We start from the raw sequence: 19,027 nt of genomic DNA on the forward strand, positions 1-19,027 counted from the left end.
AATATACCTCATTTGTCACAATTTTTTTTTTTTTTTTTGAACAAAGGTGGTGTAAGGATTTTTGCCAGTATCACTGAGGATACTGTAAGGGTCAAGGAAACTGCTAGTTAGGGGAAGAAAGATAATATACTTAATTTGTCACGATTTTGACACATTATTTGGAATACAAAAAAAAATGTTATACTGATTTATTAAAATTAAATTATTAGGAATATCCCATTTCTATATTGGGATTCAAACACTGTAGAGTTTTATAAACATATTTGCTTATGTTTAAAATAAAACCAACAAATTGTCATAGAATGATAGAGCAAAACGACACTCCACTTACTTTTTGTCTCCATCCTATGGATAGATTTATGAAGATTTATAGATTTGGATGCGAAACACGCTACATTTCATAATGTTTTGTAATAGTTTGGCCTGCGTTTCACAATAAATGACGTAAACTACCTTCGTATACGTTGAATTGCATTCAATATGTAGCTATTGTCCACCTGTTACCATAGACTGGATAAATTTGTTCTACCTTGTTTTGTTTTAGCTTTCCATCGAATCAGTAAATCTGACAGTATCAGAGGTTGCTGCTGTAAGCGAACTAAGCCGAGGTTTTAGTTTTAACTCGATTTCGACCTGATGATGATGATAGGAAGGTCTGTCTACCCTAACTACGACGCGGAAGTATTTATTTTTGACCCCGATCCCGACGATCCGGATTTTAATGGAGTGCCCAACTTGGATGTTCAAAACTCGAATACCCAGTCTTTAGGTGAGTGATTTTTTCAGTTTATTACCATATCAAATTCAGGGGCATTCGCAGAAATTGATTCAGTCGTGAGGAGATGGGGGAATAAATAATTCTGATTGAGGAAATTTTACAGGAATTGGACATTTTCTCACTGTAAGGCTTTTAACATTTCCATTTTGAGTTGTAGTTACTTTTATGATCAAAGTATAAAAATAATATTGTTAAAATTATTTATTTAAATAATAAATTTGGTGAGGACACGGAATTTACCCTTCTTAGATTTTGGACATCAACTATAGTGCGGAAAAAGAAGTAATCACTGAATTAAAAAAAAAAAAAAAAAAAAATATCTATCGCGAGTATCGCTCCAGGAATGGGCACTAGAGAAGCAGAGAATTGTGACCTTGGTAGTCTCGCCAACCCCAACCAGTTGGCTTTAAGGTGCATAGTGTCTAACATCACCATTGGATAAAGAATGGAACAACAGATCAACGTCAAGTTGTGTAAAGCTGGGAGAAAAGTTCCAGTGAGTTCTCCACTCTTTGCGTGATGAAGGAAAACTCAAACGATTCAATGCTTGCAAGGATTTTGTTCAAACAGCTGATAATGAACCTGGTTTCTTAAACCGCATTATTACTGGGAACGAGAGTTGGTGCTTCCAGTATGATCGCTTATACAATCCATGGTGATCGCATGGATTTTTCGTCATCCTCCTTACTCCTAGGATTTGGCTCCAGCAGACTTTCTGTTTCCCAAGTTGAAATTGAGAATGGAAGGACTCCGATTTGATATAGTTTGACATTCAGAAAAATGTGACATCAGCAATAAATACCATCACAGCAGATGAGTTTTCCATGTCTTTCCAAAGCTTGTATGAAGGCTCTAACAAATGTAATCGGTCCCTTATTTTGAGGGAGACGAATAGGAAAATATTTTCCTTATCCACATTTTGTCTTATTTAAATTCAGTCTCATTACTTTTTTTTTTTTTACCTTATTATAAAAGGTGCTCACCAAGCTGAACACTGCCCTTTCATCTTGTAAAAGGTAGAGGGTAAAAAAAAAAATCAGCAGCAACTTGTTAACAGGAAATTCTTCCATTCCCGTAGTTTGCTCTTGGGGCCACTGCCCCTCTTGCCCCGCCTTTGGTGTCTCCGTCCGCAACGTTATCATTCGCGTTCGTGACGAGTTATGCCACTCGATCCTCATCTCAAAAAGGCTAGACAAAACAACATGGTGCCGAGGGGGGAAGAGGGGAGAACCCTTCGATAACTGCTTCCTGTGATAACACTCTGAGTGGAGACAACTCGCAAGTGCTAGGCCTTGAGCTGCGATATGCTTATTATCTTTTTTCTTTCTCTCCGGATAGACGTTGCTTCATAGCTTCGGTTGTGTAATCTGCCTCCTTATATTAGTGCCACATGTTGAAGAAATTGTTCTGTCTTCCTCAAGGTTATCTCCCAATGAACTTCCTTTATTTGACTGCTCGTTACAATGCGAACAGCGGTGGGAGGAGGGGGAAATCCCTGAACGAATACCTCAAGCGATGATTGTTTTTAAATTACTAAAAATAAAATTGTTAACAAAATAAATTTTTTGTTCGCCTGTACTTTAAAAGCAGTTAAATGTCCAACCTTCAAAGTAGCTTCCTTCTGCGCACGGGCACACTTTTTCCATCTGTCTTTCCAAGCTTTGAAACATTCTTTAAAATCGTATTTTTTTTAGCGCACATAGAGCCACTTCGGCGTTTTCTTTGATGTCATCCATTGTAGCGAAGCGATGACCCCGAATCCCCATTTTTAGTTTAGGGAACAGCCAGAAGTTAGACGATACAAGGTCGGGGGAGTAGGAAGGCTGCTGTATGACTGTGATTTATTTTTGCAGCCAAGAACTGCTGAATTGTCATCACCGTGTGACCGGGTGCGTTGTCATGGTGTAGGACCCAGCCATCTTTCCATTTTTGAGGTCGCCTTCGCCTCACATTCTCACACAGTTTTCAAAACCTCAACGTAGTAAGCAGCAGTAATGCTTCTCCCCCCCCCCCCATCCCACTTAGAAATTCGTGGTGGATATGCTCTTGTCATCGAAAAAAAAAAAAACGATCAGCATGATTTTGACGTTGGATTTTGTTGCACGAGACTTCTTGGGTCCTAGGGAAATCTTTGCGTGCCATTCAGATGATTCCACCTTGGTCTCTGGGTCGTAAGCGAACTCCCATCTCCAATGACCACTTTTCTTAGGAAGCTCGGATCCTGCGTAAATTTTTCGAACAAGTCAGCTGCGACTGCTTTCTTGTAGTCCATGTGATTGTCCGACAACAAGCCTGGAAACTTTGTACACTAACTAACTTGTTGATTTTAAAGTTAATATTATTTCAGTTCTGGTTGAAGCTGTTTTCATTATGCACTCTGGGATTGTTGGGGGGTGGTGCTCATAGGAGTTCTTCCTCAATCATTCCTTTCCCCGAATTCAGCACTGACCATAAATATACTGTTTGAAAAAAAGCTCTTTAAATTCTTTATTTTTCATTTTATTGGATCACTATTTGACAATCCTAATCGTGCGAATTAAATCTTCACTGACCTATCAAGTGATGCATTGGTGGGGTGCATACCCACCCTCTGGGGGGGGATGCAAAAACCTGTCAGGACGGTTGCTAGGGTTTTTGCACCATATCCTGGATTGAGAGATCAATTCCTCAGACTTCGTCCCAACTAGACTGCAAGTTCGTTCTCATTTTTTTAAAAGTAAAATGGGCTCATCCTTACTATTCTGGTTTTAAAATAATTATATATACTGTATAAAAAAAATTCATTTTTCTATGATGTTGGTATTGTCACCGACTAATATCTTCGCTCAAACAGAATTCAGAACATCAAACATGGCTTTCTGTACAGCATATAATACAACGTCCAATTGAATCTCGATTCAAAAGTTGTATAGATATCGAAGTTCAATATTTATTAATCATATTTTGCAGAAACTGCTATGGACCCACAATCCAACTGGTTTCCAACCAGTATTTTAGGGTTCAAAATTGAGAGATTTGTCCTGGTTTATTCATATTTCGGAAGAAGATTGCGTCCTCCTTAGAGAATAGTTTCATAATTAAGCATGGAGAAGCAACTGTTTTCTTTCTACCCTTGACCAAGTTCTTGCATTTGAAATTAAAATCAGTCAATACTTAACTTTCGAAACTCGTTCCTAGCACTATCAAAAACGCTTCCATAGACCAAGTTCATGGATCCAGAGGGCCATTAAATTGCTCAGCTAATGACTTTTTATACAAATACGATAACATTATATGGAGAAAGCGTTTTAAAAATGTACTTATTTGTTCAAATCTCAACCGAAATCCCTTTTCAGAAGACAACTTCCAAACAGCTGTCCTCCAAGCTGTTACTTCTCCATGAGAGGTGATTTCGTCATTGGCTGTTGCCACTGGAGTTTCGTAATATATTCGTTGCGCCTTTTTGCGGTCATTGATCTGACGTTTGTATGAATTACCTTACGATGAGCTACTGATCTCGATTTTAAATGTGTCCCTTTTTGTTGCTGCGAACCTTTTTAGAAATTAAAATTGGTATTGAAGTGCTAACTGTAATTGGGATTTTCTTTTGTCTTTCACGTGGATTCTCCATTCCTTAATTTTTAAGTCTCCAAATTCCAAACAGTCGTTAATTGGAGCCCCAAGAGGTATCAGTCAGTACTGAAATACACTCCCACCTAAAAGTTTGGAATCACGTTTCATTTTTCTTAATTTTCAAAGTTTTTATTAAAATAGGACCAACTTGTTCATAAATTTTTATTAAAATATTTTATGTTATGTATAAAAATCCAAACACTTAATATTTATGAAATTTCTAGAATATTCTGGAATATTTCAGAAAGATGTAGAAGACTCCTGAATGTGGTAGAATATTGTAGAAGATTCCTGAACTTTGTAGATGATTTGACAATTCTTGAGCCTTGGGGAAATTTTTGCGTGCCATTCAGATGATTCCACCTTGGTCTCTGGGTCGTAGGGGAACTCCCATCTCCAATGATCACTTTTCTTAGGAAGCTCTGATCCTGCGTAAATTTTTCGAACAAGTCTCCTGCGACGTGACTTGTTCGAAATATAATATTGAAAGAATACTCCCTCTAGAAAGTGGGAGTATTCTTTCAATATTATAGAAGATTGTAGATGATTCTAGAGTGTTTTGCAATAATATAAATTGAGGAATAAGAACTGTAACATAAAATTGAACAGCTGTCATTCAGAAAGAGTGTTTGGTGTAAATTTTCTGTGTGTTTCTTGATAAGCATGGCAACGAACTGAGTTTTGAAAAAAATTAGTGCTATTATAACTCTGTATACAGAAAGTCATACCATGAGAATTATTGGCAAGGAAACTAGGTGTTCCATTTAAAGAAGTACCAACTACCATTCGATGGTTCAAGGAGACTGGCAGTTTAAAGACAAATCACGATCAGGACGACGCTGGAGCAACGGAAGCACAAGATAAGACCATAATACTGATTTCCGAACGCAATCGATGGCTTACTGCACCTGAAATCCGAGCTGAGTTCAGTAGGAATAGAGGAACTCCCGTGACTACATCCGTCTTAAATAAGTAGGACTTCATCCGTTTTTTAGCGGTCCGAAAACGTTATTGAAAGAAAGAAAAGGCTTGGACTAAGAGCCATCAACATTGGACAACTGAAGAGTGGAAAAACCTATTGTGGAGGATGAATTTGAAATTTTTGAGTCTAAGCATAGTTTATGCAAGACGATTAAGTGAAGAAAAACTGGTGCCACATTGTTTAGTCCCTACATTCAAGCATGGTGGTGGTTTCATCATGATTTGGGTTTTCTTCCGTTTTTCTGGAGTGGGTGACATCGTCAGAATTGAAGGAATTTTAAGAAAAGAAAGCTATAAAAATATTCTTGAACATAATGCAGTATCTTCTGGACTTCGACTTTGTGGAAGACATTTTATATTACAACAAGAGAATGATCCGTAGCATGGTTCTAAGCTGTGCAGGGACTTTCCCAGTCGCATGACTTAAACCCAATAAAGCTTTTATGGGATCATCTAGATTCTAGACCGTGAAGTCTGCCTTCCTTCACAAAACTTATTGGAAGTTTTGTAGATTACTAGGAATAATATTAGTCAAGACACTATTATAAAATTACTTGCCAGAGTGCCCCATCTGTGTAGGGTAGTGATAAAATCTCGTGGAGGATAATTTGATGAAAGATCAGTACAGTTGTTAATATTAATCATTTCAATATTTTTTTATGAATTTTTCAATGCTTAATAAAAATCTTGGAATACTTTGTAATGTATTGTTTTTTTTTATATTAAACCTCACATTGTCTTAGCTAATTAGCAAAAAAATTAACGAAAACTTGTCATGCGCTGTGATTCCAGTCTTTTAGTCGAGAGTGTATGTAGCACGATTAGCCTGTTGGAAAAATCCAGGAAACCACTTTGTGCGACGTTCTTAACATTTTTATCCTGCATCTTTGAATAATTTTAGCATTAATATTATCCCCTCCAATAATTTGTACTTGCTTCAATTTATTCAATCATAGATAGCTATGTTAAAATGATGTATTTGCACTAACCTACATGTTAGTCATTCTACCTCATAGCATTGAGGCCTTTGCCCTTAAATATTTTAGTCTTATACACTCACTAACCAAAACATTAGAAATCTTTATTCAATACCTGGTAGGGTCACCTTTTGGCGAATTGCAGCCCGTACATGTGGCATGGGTTCTGTTAGGTGTCTGAGGGAGTCTAGCTCCAGATTTGGGCATTCTTCCATCAGGATACTGGTCAGCTGTTGTAGTAGAGGCATGTGATGCAAGAAAGCAAGCTTATGTAGCATCAGGCAAAAAAAAAAAAAAAAAAAATTTCGCACATCAATTCTCTCTAAAAGTTTGCCCAGTTCCTCCTTGAATTTATTTAAGCTATCAATTTCCACACCGACAGATGGGAGCTTGTTCCAGCAATCAACTACCTGCTGGCTAAAGGCAAATAAATTTGAATTTATGCCCCATCAGGTTCGTAATCTGAGCAAGAGAAAGAATCCCATCAGAATTGAGCCTACTCAACCCATTCAAGGTCTTATACAGGGTGTCTCAAAAATATTGGTACAAACGTTTAGGGGAGGTAGGTAACATCTAAAGGAGTGTGAATCGCATAGGAACCCATAACCGGAAACGTCACGGGAAAGTAGTAGCAGACGCACAAGAAGCAGAAATGACACAAGACAGTAATTAGTGGCAAACATTTATTTGACATAATATTAACAATGGAGTACGAGATGGATGCATTTCATGATGTTACAACAGATGCTCAAAGGTTCCACCATGAGACGCGATGCATGCATGACACAGGCGCAGCATGGATTGGTGGGCACGGTCGAACACACCTGGAGTTTCTTTGACAGTAGCAGCAGCGCAGACGAGTCTCTCCACGCGATCCATTTCCGTCTCCACAGGCGATTCATACACGATGATTTGAGGGCCCCCACAGAAAGAAATCAAGGCTCGATAAATCAGGTGAGCGTAGGGGTCAGGCAACCGGTCCACCACGGCCAATCCATCGACGCCCAAAACGCCTGTTCAAATGGTCACGAACACGCCTTTCATAATGGGCAGGCGCCCCGTCATGTTGAAACCAAATGTTGCGTCTCACATTTGCTGGAACATCGTCAAGTAACTCTGGTAGAACTTGTTCAAGAAAGATCCGATATTTAGGGGAGTTCATGCGGGATGGTAACAAGTATGGGCCGACTAAGCAGCCACCGACCATACCTGCCCAAACATTTATTGCGAAGCGATGTTGTGCCGCATGGGGTTGCACACCGTGTGGGTTATCGTGAGCCCACACATGAGCATTGTGCTGATTGAATAAGCCTTCCCGAGTGAAATAAGCCTCATCCAAGAACAAAACACAGGCTGGAAAATTCAAGTCTTGAACACTTTCTTGGAGAAACCGTCTACCGACTTACGGTGACGTTTCCAGTTATGGGTTCCTATGCGATTCACCTTTCTTTAGATGCTATCTACCTCCCCTAAACATTTGTACCAATATTTTTGAGACACCCTGTATACCTCAATCAAATCACCTCGAAGGTACCTAATCTCCAGACGCTGCAATTTGCAGCGTCTTTAGCCTTTCTTGGTAGAGGATCTCTTCGTTTCCCTCACCAACCTTTTTGCCCTTCTCTGTACTCGCTTAAGCAACTCTACATCCTTCCTAAAATGAGGTCTCCAGACCTGTATGCAGTACTCAAGGCTTGGCCTGATTAATTGTGGTAAGCAGAGAACTGCGAAGCTGAACTGCCATTTCTAACACATCACAGATATTTTAAATTGGTTATAGATCTGGTGAATCAGGTGGCCAGGGGTAGATGCTGTAAATCCTAGGAATAATAGTAGTAGAGGCATGTGATGCAAGAAAGCAAGCGTATGAGTATATTTCGTATTAATGTTTTCTTGAAGTTAATGTGAATACTCGTATTTTATTACATTCAAAGTTATGTAACAGTTTTAGTTTCAATAGCACTGCACTTGAGCGTTGTTTTATATAATTTTTATGAAGAGACTACTGAAATTGTGCAAATTTGACTTAACTTCTACTTCTCGTTGAAGTACTGTAAACCATGGAAGGGAAACATCTGGTCCGACACGTGTACTTGCGCAGATAATGTATTCTGTAAACAGGTGTGATGTAGGATAGTGATTTGTGTCATAGTGATAGAGTAACATGGAGTATGACGTAGTCACTTCAGTCGTGCAACTGCATATTACAGTCACTGATAGAAAAGCCATTCAGTATCTGCAGCTTTTCCGATAAGAATGAGATTATTAAAAACGAAAGACTTCAGTCTAATCCCAATTCTGGGGATAAAATCGCATAACAGTCCCAATTAGAATATTACAAAAGCATGAAGTGGCTGCTGGATGAAGTTCTTCTCTGATTTTATTTTCTACAGATTCTCAATGTTCACCTTAAAGATGGATACGATAATTTACTCTTCATGAAGTATCTTGGCGTTATGAATATTCTCCAAGTCATTTCATTAAGCTTGCAACATTTCGAAGAACTCAATTTTTTTTTTTTTAAAAATGAAATACGGTGTTGCTGTTGTAGTAGGGTTTTAGCATTATCGACTAAGGCCATATTGCCCCGTATATACTCTCTGTAAATTGCGTGGTCGAGTTTCTGTTTGCTGGGCGAAACACCCGAGTTTCCTGGAGAAAAAACCATGCTACCTTCGCCTGAGACTAACTAACCCAAACAATTCCTCACGTCGTCGACGGGACTCTAACTCGGATCTTTTCCACCTCGTGTGGGGAAAATGGAGAATCTACCAACTGTGCTACCCACGAGGGCAATCAAATATGATGTCAGAATTAAGAATGAAACTTTGAAGTTTCCATCTTCAACGATTTCTCTGCCGTTTTATTCCCAGAAACTGATTGGTGTACTTTATCCATTGAAAGTTTGCTGCCGTGATATTTGTGGCACCCGCTTAAAGGGTTTTTATGTGATTTTAAAATGCAATACACTAAAAGTTTAGAAACGCACGTAAACAAATCTACAGCTGTCGATTTTCTTAAAGGGCTCCCATCCAATTTGTCACCAGCCTTTTTAACCCGAAGCTGATCATATAGAATACTTCCACAAGATTTTCAGTACATTACACTGGAAAGAAAATACATGCATTCCATATTGGTACCCTTTGTCCGATCTGCGTATGTCTGAGTTTGGAAATGATACTAAGGTTGGCAGGGTGGTTAATGTGAGTAATCAGGCTATGCTACTGCAATTTTGGCAGAATTAATACCAAGATTGACAAGATCTAATAAAATTAGGCGGATGGGCTGAGAAGTGGTAGTTGGAGTTTAACAATGACAAATGCAAAGTACTTCATATGGATAAGAGTAATCTCAGGTTAATGTACCAACCTTGTGGTACCATTGAGAGTAGTGGAAAAGGAAAAAAGACCTTGGGGGTAATTTTGCACTCAGATATGAAGTTCTTCGAGCAGTGCAGACAAGCTGCATGGAGTGTTGTCAGTGATATACAGGAATTTTGCCAGTAGGGATAAGGAGGTGATTATTCCGTTGTATAAGACAATGGTTAGGCGATACATTCGGTACTGCATAAAGGTCTGGAAGTCTTATTTTAGAAAGAATGTGGATCTGTTAGAACGGGTTCAGAGAAGAGCAACGAGATTGATGAAGGGAACAAAAGGGTTGTCTTAGAACAAGAAAGGGTTCAATTCTGGAAATTGCCGCGTCTGGAGACTAAGCACGCGCGAAGTTATCTGATTGAGGTGTTTAAGGTTTTGAATGGATTGATTAAGCCCAGTGCTGATGGAATCCTTGCTCAGATTATACACATGAGGAGACTTAAATTCATATTGAGGAAGGGTGATTGTAGAACAGATGTGTGGAAATTTGCTTTCAGCCAGCAGGTAGTTGATTATTGAAACAAGCTTCCATCTGGTCTTGTAGAAGTGGGTGGGTAGTTTGGATAAATCCAAAGAAGAACTAGACAAGACTAGTAGAGGGAGATTGACAGGTAATATGGGAAGTGCTTTTTTCCTCTCTGATGCTGTATAAGGTTGCTTTCTTGCATCTTTTACCACTACCAATACTAATACTGTATATCCGCAATTATGTACATTTTAACGTCTTTGCGCACCATAATGTTATACTTAAAACAACTAGGCCTACTGTTGTAGATGCCTTTTTACAAAAAAAAGTCTAATCTCATAAATATATCCTATATGTATACTTAGGGGGATACCCTAAGTATAAATATAAAATATATTTGTAAGATTAGAAGTTTTTGTCAGAAAGTAAAACTGGATCGGGTAATGGCTGCACTCAACTCTTCTAAAGACAAAAATCGTTGTCCAAGCAAGCGCATTGAGATGAGGAATAGATCGGAATCGTAAGGACGCTTATTACATTATAAAGAGGCGAGGGAGTGCTTCCCACTTGTAAGCGGTGAAAATAAGCTGTATAGATGGTGTGATATAAGTGAGGTCGTGGGTTGTCCTGGAGTACGAGAACCCCAGCTTCCAACATCTTTGGTCGTCTCTGACGAAGTTTTGATCTTATTTCTGACGAATGTTGCATGTTAATCTCTAATTACCGATCTTCCAAGTGGCACAAGATTAGCAACAATGATGTCCCTCATTACGATATTTAGAGGGACGTGACGAAGATGGCTGCTTCTACTGAGCCGATTGTTCATTCAGTTCAGTTTCAAAGTTGCGTGTCTGTGTTTTAAAAACCCTTCGCCTTGTCGTCTGTAACGTGCAATTTCTTTACGCTTTGTCTATTGTTCATCTGTCAATAAATCGGATGGTGATGACCTTTTGAGGCTTGAGACCTTGACCACATAAATTACCAACTTTGATAAAAGATCTTTCGTCTGAAACTAACCTGAAGCAATATCACCATTCATCTCACTCCATATCCCAGTTTCGCAAGCGTATGGAGTGAGGAGCAGCGCACTGTACTTTACTTTTGGGATAACATTCCTACAGTTGCACAAGAGGATCGACAAGTAATATGGGAAGCGTTTTTTTTTTTTTTTTTTCGCTGATGCTGTTATAAGCTTGTTTTCATCCCCTCTTGCATTTTGGTATGCGTGCATTGGGGTTGTCAATAGCTGTTGTGGCTTACTGGGGTCTGCTTTGTTTTGGGCAATTGCTTAACTCAATTCCCAAAGAAAAGAACAGAATCTGTTAGTACAGTGTGTTGAATCGAATTAATATTCTTTCTAAAATTGACTTTCTGATGAAATCAATAATTTGCTTCCAAATAAAGTACGCATAAAATCAGTTTGTTTCTTGTATAGTAGTCTACAGTTACTGTTTATCTGAAAGTAAACAGTGTTTACTTTAGTTAAAAACGAAACAAGGACTAGCTGATGAACATTTGGTGCAAAGAATAATAAGAAATCCTTCCTTAATATGATGTGAAAGCGATTTGAGCTAGCTGTGTTAAAGCTGTTGACAGCAATGACATTGTAAACAGAAAACAAGTCTGAAATGATGACAAAGATTCAGCCAACAATAATTATCTTTCGTCTCTTGATGTGTTGTTTTGAAGTAACTGCTTTCGTTCAATATTTCATGGTTCTGTTATTTTTGTCTGTACGTTTATGTAATTTTTCATGGTATTCGTCATGTGTTTGCCATACACCCTTGTTTCAATGCGCCACCAAATAACCAATCATCCATAATGTTTTTATTATGAAGAAAGTCTGTGGTAGGTAAACTTAGGAACTAAATTTCCTCATAAAATAATCCTAACTCCCACATTTAGAATCTAGGCCCTCTAAAATTCTAGTAGTTTGTCTGGTTAACTTATGTTATTCGTGTTTGCCGGAAGTTTAAAAAAAAAATAAAATACTGCCACATAAATATTTATTCACATTTTTGTTTAGCTCATCTTCAAAAGTATACGAAAACAAGATGTTTTGCCAATTTTCCTCGTCTGTATTATCCGAAAAAGAATTTTTTTTTTTTTATGAAAACCGCGGTTTTCATACTTAAATGTGAAGTTCTCTGAGCAGTGCAAACAGGCTTCAGGACAACTCATAGGATTTTGTCAATATATATATATATAGGAATTTTCCTAGTAGGGATAAGGAGGTGATTATCCCATTCTACAAGGCCACGTCTTGAATGCTGCATCTTGAGTGCTGTATACAGGCCTGGAGTCCGCATTTTAGTAAGGTTATAGATCTGACGGAACGGGTGCATAAAAGGTCACTGAGGTTGGTGAAGGGAACAAAAGGATGATCTTCCCAAGAAAGGATTTTAGTTCTGCAAATTGTAGCGTCTGGAGACTAGACACCTGCGAGGTGACCTGATTGAGGTGTTTAAGGCTCTGAATGGATTAAACAAGCTCAGTGTTGATGGCATGCTTCCTCTTGCTCTAAATACACACGTGAGAGCATGAATTCAAATTGAGGAAGGATGGTTGCAGGATAGATCTGTGGAAGTTTGTCTTCAGCAAGCGAGTGTTGGTTCAAATTTTCGATTGTTGGTTCAAACTTCCAAATGAGTAGTAGTTTGAATAAATTCAAGGAAGAACTAGACAAATTATTGGAGAGGGTGTGGACAGGTGATGTGGGAAGTTTTTTTTTTTTTTTTTTTTTGGTGATGCTCTATAAGCTTACTTTCTTGCATCGTATGCTGCTGCTACTACTAATAATAATAATAAGCAGGGTGATCACCCAGGCGGAGTACACTTGTAGACACGATCAGGTCACCAGGTCATCAGAAGCCTGCGAGGAAATACTTATTGATCATAGAAAGTACAGTGTTAAAAGTATAAATTCAGGCTGTACTAGGACCTCGCCATAACCCTCGTTGACAAGAAAGAAAAAGCTAACTTTCTGATTGACATAGCGGTGCCTAACACTAGTAAACGCCAGAAAATCTATGAGGAATCAGGAAGGATAACCTAAGTAAAGTAAAAAAAAAAAGTAAAGTGCAGCCATTATCAACCCACTGCAGGATGGAAGCCTCTTCAACAATTCATGCTGAGGGAAATGGACCATAATCTGCCACGCTGGTCCATTGCGGGTTGGCAGATCGCCCGTATTTAGCCGTCAGGAGCTTGAACCCCGGTCTACTCAAAGAGCGTGTACTACTGCACTCCCGCTCCTGACCACTCGGCTACGGACAGGAGGTCAAAGAGATGTGGAACAAGTAACGACCATGTCAACCACCGTTATGGTGCCAAATAACCTGCACACGAGCCTAGCAGCAATTGTCTTCCCGGAGAATACTTACAAGGAACTTGAGAAAGTCTCAATACTGAACACCTATTGGATAATTAGATATGTTTCCGTAAAGGGCGGCTCCTAAAATGTCAATCCAGCTCCGCCTTCTACCTCAGTGAAGAACAGTACTACTGCCAAATATCTGATTAATGTGAGTTTGTATGTATTGTGTTGTTTTTCTGGCCACTTAGGGGGAAGGGGCTCACTCCAGAGAAGAAGGAAAACAAAATTCAAGGAGAAGGAACACACACAGAGAAAAAGAGAAACTGAAACTATGTACAGGACACTAACTACTATTTCTATTATTTATGAGTAACAAGATAGTTTTCCGGCGGGCAAACACAGCAGAAGCATAGTCCTGAAGGAAGGATAGATTTTGTTTGGATTGAAGTAGCATATCTTCATGCCCAAGAGAAAGATCCAGGATAGCAGTTTATAGGATAGTTGTAAGATCTTCATAGATTTCATACTTTTTGAATATGAATTTCGACCAGTTCTTCTTAGCACCGCAAAAACAACGATCCAAGTTGATGCAATTTTTCGTTGAGTGATCCATGACCCGTATAAAACGCCTCAAGTCCAAAAGAGAACCAAGATCTATTTTTTCTTTTCAAGTAAGGTTATTTCTGGTAAGAACTTTTTAGTAGCAGCATCCAAAGTAGTATCCCATTTTGTCTGCCATGTGTTAAGAATTTCATTGAAGCATCTTCTTTTCTCCACTTTAGGATGTATGGCCAAATTCAGCTCAATTTCTGAAATAAATGAAGAATGGATGAAGGTGGAATTTTCACTGTTATAAAGAATTCCAGAACTAGGGGCCATAAATTCGAATTAGAGAAGTTTAGATTTCAGTAGGCAGTTTTCTTTTTGCCAGCGAGTTGCTGATTACTGGAACAAGTTGCCCTCACAGGTAGTTGAGGCTGACAGTTTGAATAAATTCAAAGGTCAACTGGATAGTTATCTGTATGAGGAGAGAAGCATATAATTTGTATTTTCTTATCTACTTTATTTTATTTATTATTTATTTATTTTTTTTTTTATTTATTTATTTATTTTTTTTTTTTTGCCAATGCAGCAAAAGCCTGTGCCTTCCTTGCACTATATGGCGAATACTATTACCACTCAATTACTACTACTACTCGGTTTTAGTGTGTATCAATGACACAAGATCACAGGCTACGATAAATAAAAAGCCTCAACTTTATTTAAACAATATAAAGAGTTTGAGCCTCAACTACCTGCAAGGGCAACTTGTTCCAGCAGTCAATGACTCGCTGGCTTAAAGAAGACTTCCTACAATCTAATCTCAACGTCAACACCTGTAATTTGAATTTATGGCCCCTAGTTCTGAAATTCTTTATAAGAGTGAGGACGCCTCCTTAGCCAGGTGGGCAGGAGCAGCAGTGCGTAGCACACGCTTCTTGATTAGACCGGGGTTCGAGCCCGTCACCACCAAATACGGAGGATGCGGAAAGGTCAGGGAATGACCACAGCATATCCCCGGAGCAATATGGCCTTAGTTGCTAATGCTCCTAAAAACCAAATAATAAACAAACAAGAGTGAGAATTCCACCTTCATTTTACTAATCTCTCTCTGAGCCTTATAAACTTCAATCGGTCACCTCTAAGATTCCTGGTTGCCAAGCTCTGTAGCCCACATAATCGGAGTCTTTCCTCATAAAGTCGTCCTTTTGCCGATCTCACCATTCCAGTTGCCCGTCTTTGCACCCTTTGAACACAGTTTTCCAAATTCGGTTTTACAATTGCGCTATACAGTGGGATTATGACTTCCCTAAGTTTAGATTTGAATTTTGTGTTGACCGCCCTATGAAACCATGCTCCTGCCACATAGACAATAATGGGAAGATAAACTGCATGGGATCGTAAAGGTAAATCGTTTTATGAGAAAGGCCCCATTGAGAACAGGAAATTCGAATTATCGAACTAGAAAAATATTTAACCTTGGAACTAAGGCGAGCAACATGAGGGAAAAAACTCAACCTATGGTCCATCACTGCCCCCAGATATTTAAACTCAGTAACAATAGGTATTCACATAATTTAATCGAACTTGTGGTCGTCTTCTGAGATCTAAGTTGGACTTGAACAGCATCATTTTGGTTGGACTGATGGGAAGTTTATTAGTCCAGTAACACTGTTGTAGGAGAGAGAATTCCTCGACCAACAGTAAAGCTGACGTAACTACCCAGTGCACCTGGTACCAGTACCCGTAACGGGATTGCAACCCCCCTCCCCTGCCAAACAGAGAGAAATAACATAATGATATGTATTATTCGTTTATAAATGTATATTCACTGGCCAACCTTCATGCTGTTTAGGCCGAAAAATCCAGACTAACTCACTCAGACAATCGCATCCATTTTGTCTGAGCACTTAAAATCTGCTGATGCAATCTGATATCGTAGACCTAATTAGGAAATCTCTGGATAAAATTTCTAAAGATTGTGTATCATTTTAACAAAAGCAAGAGCATAACAAAATTTGAAAATAAAGGATTCACTGGAGACTTTTTTTTTTTTTCCTATGAAAAAAGGAAACGGCTTTATTTGGAGAAGAAACGCAAATGACATGGAACAGTAATAATTATTTATAACAATATTGTAATAAATAATGATTATTGTTACCAACAATAATCATTATTAATTACAATATTGTTTGTTCCTACAATCGTCTAACAATAATAATGATTATTGTTAGTGGATTGTTGGAACAAACCTGCATCAGTTGTTGTGGAAGTGGATAGTTTGAATTAATTCAAGGAAGAACTAGACAAAAGGATTTGAGGGGATGGACAGGTAACGTTGGATTTTTTTTTTTTTTTTTTTTTTGGCTGATGATTCATAAGCCAAAATAAGCTTGCTTTCTCCTTCATGAGCTTGCTTTCTTGCATCATTTGCCACTACTAATAATCATACTTCTCTAACCTATAGTACTTAATACTACGCTTACTACTAACAACAGCAAGATATGAAAATTTTCTTCCATATTTGCTTTAAATAAAAAATGCCTATCGCTCTTATAAAAATAAATAATAATAATAATAAGTAAATAAAAATATTGCTGAGTATATAGGGACTAGAGAATGTAGTTCTCTCTGATCTAAGGGAAAATACTATTTAAAAATTTAATTGACTGGATAAAATAGAATAAAGTTTGGAAACTAGGCTATAAAAATGTGTAAATGTAATTTTGGGACTTGCTTCCACTGGCCTGAATCTATCATGTTTAGACTTTCCTGAATCCCCGAACTATCAGTTTTCTTGAACCCTTGATGTCTCCTCCATGCCATTAGAAGAAACCGTTACACCTCCTCTGTTTAAATGATTACAAAATAAATTTAACGAATCGGGCTGCAAAAAATTCTTTCCCCCATAGTGGTAGAGTCCCTTAAACCACAAGACTTTCATCATGAAATCCCTCTTGTGTTTTTTTTTTTTTTTTTTTTTTTTGCAGCTGTGTGGGGCAGTATTGAAGACACAAGATTAGTTTGCTCTATCTTGCGAGCATTACCCTCATGGTCAGCACAGTTGGTAATCACTGCCCTCTCCACACCGGGTGGAAAAGATCTGTGTTCGAATCCGGTCAATGACGCAAGGAATTTTTATGAGCCTTTTTTTCACGATGTGACTAATTTAGTTGGTCTCAGATGAGGGTAGCATGGTTTTTTCTCCCGGAAACTCGGGTTTTTCGTCCAGCAAACAGTGTAAGGGGTGGGGGAAGGAACAATAATTCCACTTCTTTCTTCCAAACAAATCCAAACATATGCATCAGTTAACCAACATCCATTCAAGGGTCGAAAGGTGTCCTTTCGAACACCACTCATTCTTATGTACTTCTTAAAGTTACATAAGAATGAGTGGCCATAAAACTTTCTGCCATAAAACTTTTCTAGCTTTCTAACTCCCTCAACTTATTCATGATATCAGAGTATTTTAGGGTCTGTTGTGAAAAAGAGGAAGTTGTAAAATAACAGATGTTTCTAATGAATATGTAGAATGCTAATCTGTGATGATCGAAAAGAAACATAAAATAACTCCAACGAATGCTTCGTAAATGGCAATTAAAATGCCACTAAATTTTGAATTGGCTTGAGAAATGCTGAGTCAAAGGGAATGATACGGCACTATCTTTCCAATCCCCCTCCCCCACACCACAACTTCACCGTAAAACTGTCACAGATTCTGCACGAGGAAAAGATATTACTGGCAGATTATGACCTCGTATTAACCTCAATGACATAATAGCTTTTCCATAGTTTTAAAAGTTGATAAAATATGAATCAGAAGAAAGTCTGATTTATATTTTAAAAATAAATACCAGAAAACAGACTGCGTGTCCGTATTATTTAACTCCTTTTTTAAACTACAATATCTTCCCTTAATTCCTCTGTCCCATTTTTCTCCTTTTTAAAAGATAGACTTCTCCGGAAGTGTAAATAAGGCTTATAAAGGTTTTATTACCATGCGATTTGTCTCAAAGAGGAATTCTTAATCCAAGTGATAATGGGCATGGGCACTTCTCTTGCTGACTGTTAACCTTAATTTCAGGTTTCACGTGGAACAGGATTTTAATTTTATCAGTAGAGACTATTTGGATAAATATATCTTGAAATTATCTGCTGTTGCGCACAAAGAATTCCATCTGTAAAGATCTAGGCCGAGAAAGGAATTAAGAAATCTTATCTACTATGAGCTTAGAGTGACGTCACTGGTCAGCATGTGATGACTTTGAACTCAATAGATCCTGTTGCCACATAATTAATAGGTTCACTGCTTTCTTAATTTCGTTTATTTCAAAATTACTTTTCTCAGGGGAGAGACCATAGGAATGATTGATATTTGTTTTGGTAGGATGAAATTAAAGCTGGCTTCTCTTGAAAATATGCATTTCAATAGACTAATTAAAAAATATAATAAATTGACATTAGGATTACCCGAGAACAACCTCAACCCCCCCTCCCCCGCCCATGTGTACCATGTCCATAAATTGCGTGTATTCTCTGGTCGGTTTGCCTGTTTTCGATAGGATTCGAATCCGGGCCTTTTCCTTTTGATGTGGGGATGACTGTGATTATAACTACCTTGCTACAGGCGAGGACATGTAATATTACACCAAATTTTTGTGTGGAATCCAATCCGAATATCCTCTCTCAGAATGGTCCATTGCAGATTAGTCTAAACATATGGTAGGATTCAGAACCGTAATTTATATTTAATACATATGTATGTCAATTTATTTTCCTTTTTTCAGGCCATGATTGAATAATTCTTTACTGGTTTCTTGCTGAGTTATCTTCCAGACTTTTATATTGATCTTTCGTTCTTACAACAACAAACGTTTTATGGACGGTTGCTTCCATTGAAAGAGTTGTAAAGGTCGCAATTTCAATTTCTGGCTATCCGCCTCTTGCTTCTGTGATTGTAAGGTTTCTCATATTTCTTTG

General features: G+C 38.1%; 1 protein-coding gene across 1 annotated transcript in view; it reads left to right on the forward strand.

The window, feature by feature from the left end:
* The first annotated feature begins 549 nt into the window (after positions 1-549).
* The window catches only part of LOC150077817 (uncharacterized), a 143,433-nt gene continuing 124,955 nt past the window's right edge, over positions 550-19,027 (forward strand). The window contains exon 1 of the mRNA XM_090384227.1: positions 550-769. Coding sequence (XP_090240353.1) covers positions 637-769 — 133 coding nt within the window. The 5' untranslated portion in view covers positions 550-636. The remainder of the gene's footprint in view (positions 770-19,027) is intronic.

Source organism: Mastigoproctus giganteus, chromosome 11, assembly GCF_048544385.1.
Source record: "Mastigoproctus giganteus isolate SK-2022 chromosome 11, ASM4854438v1, whole genome shotgun sequence".
NCBI classification, from domain to species: Eukaryota; Metazoa; Arthropoda; class Arachnida; order Uropygi; family Thelyphonidae; genus Mastigoproctus; species Mastigoproctus giganteus.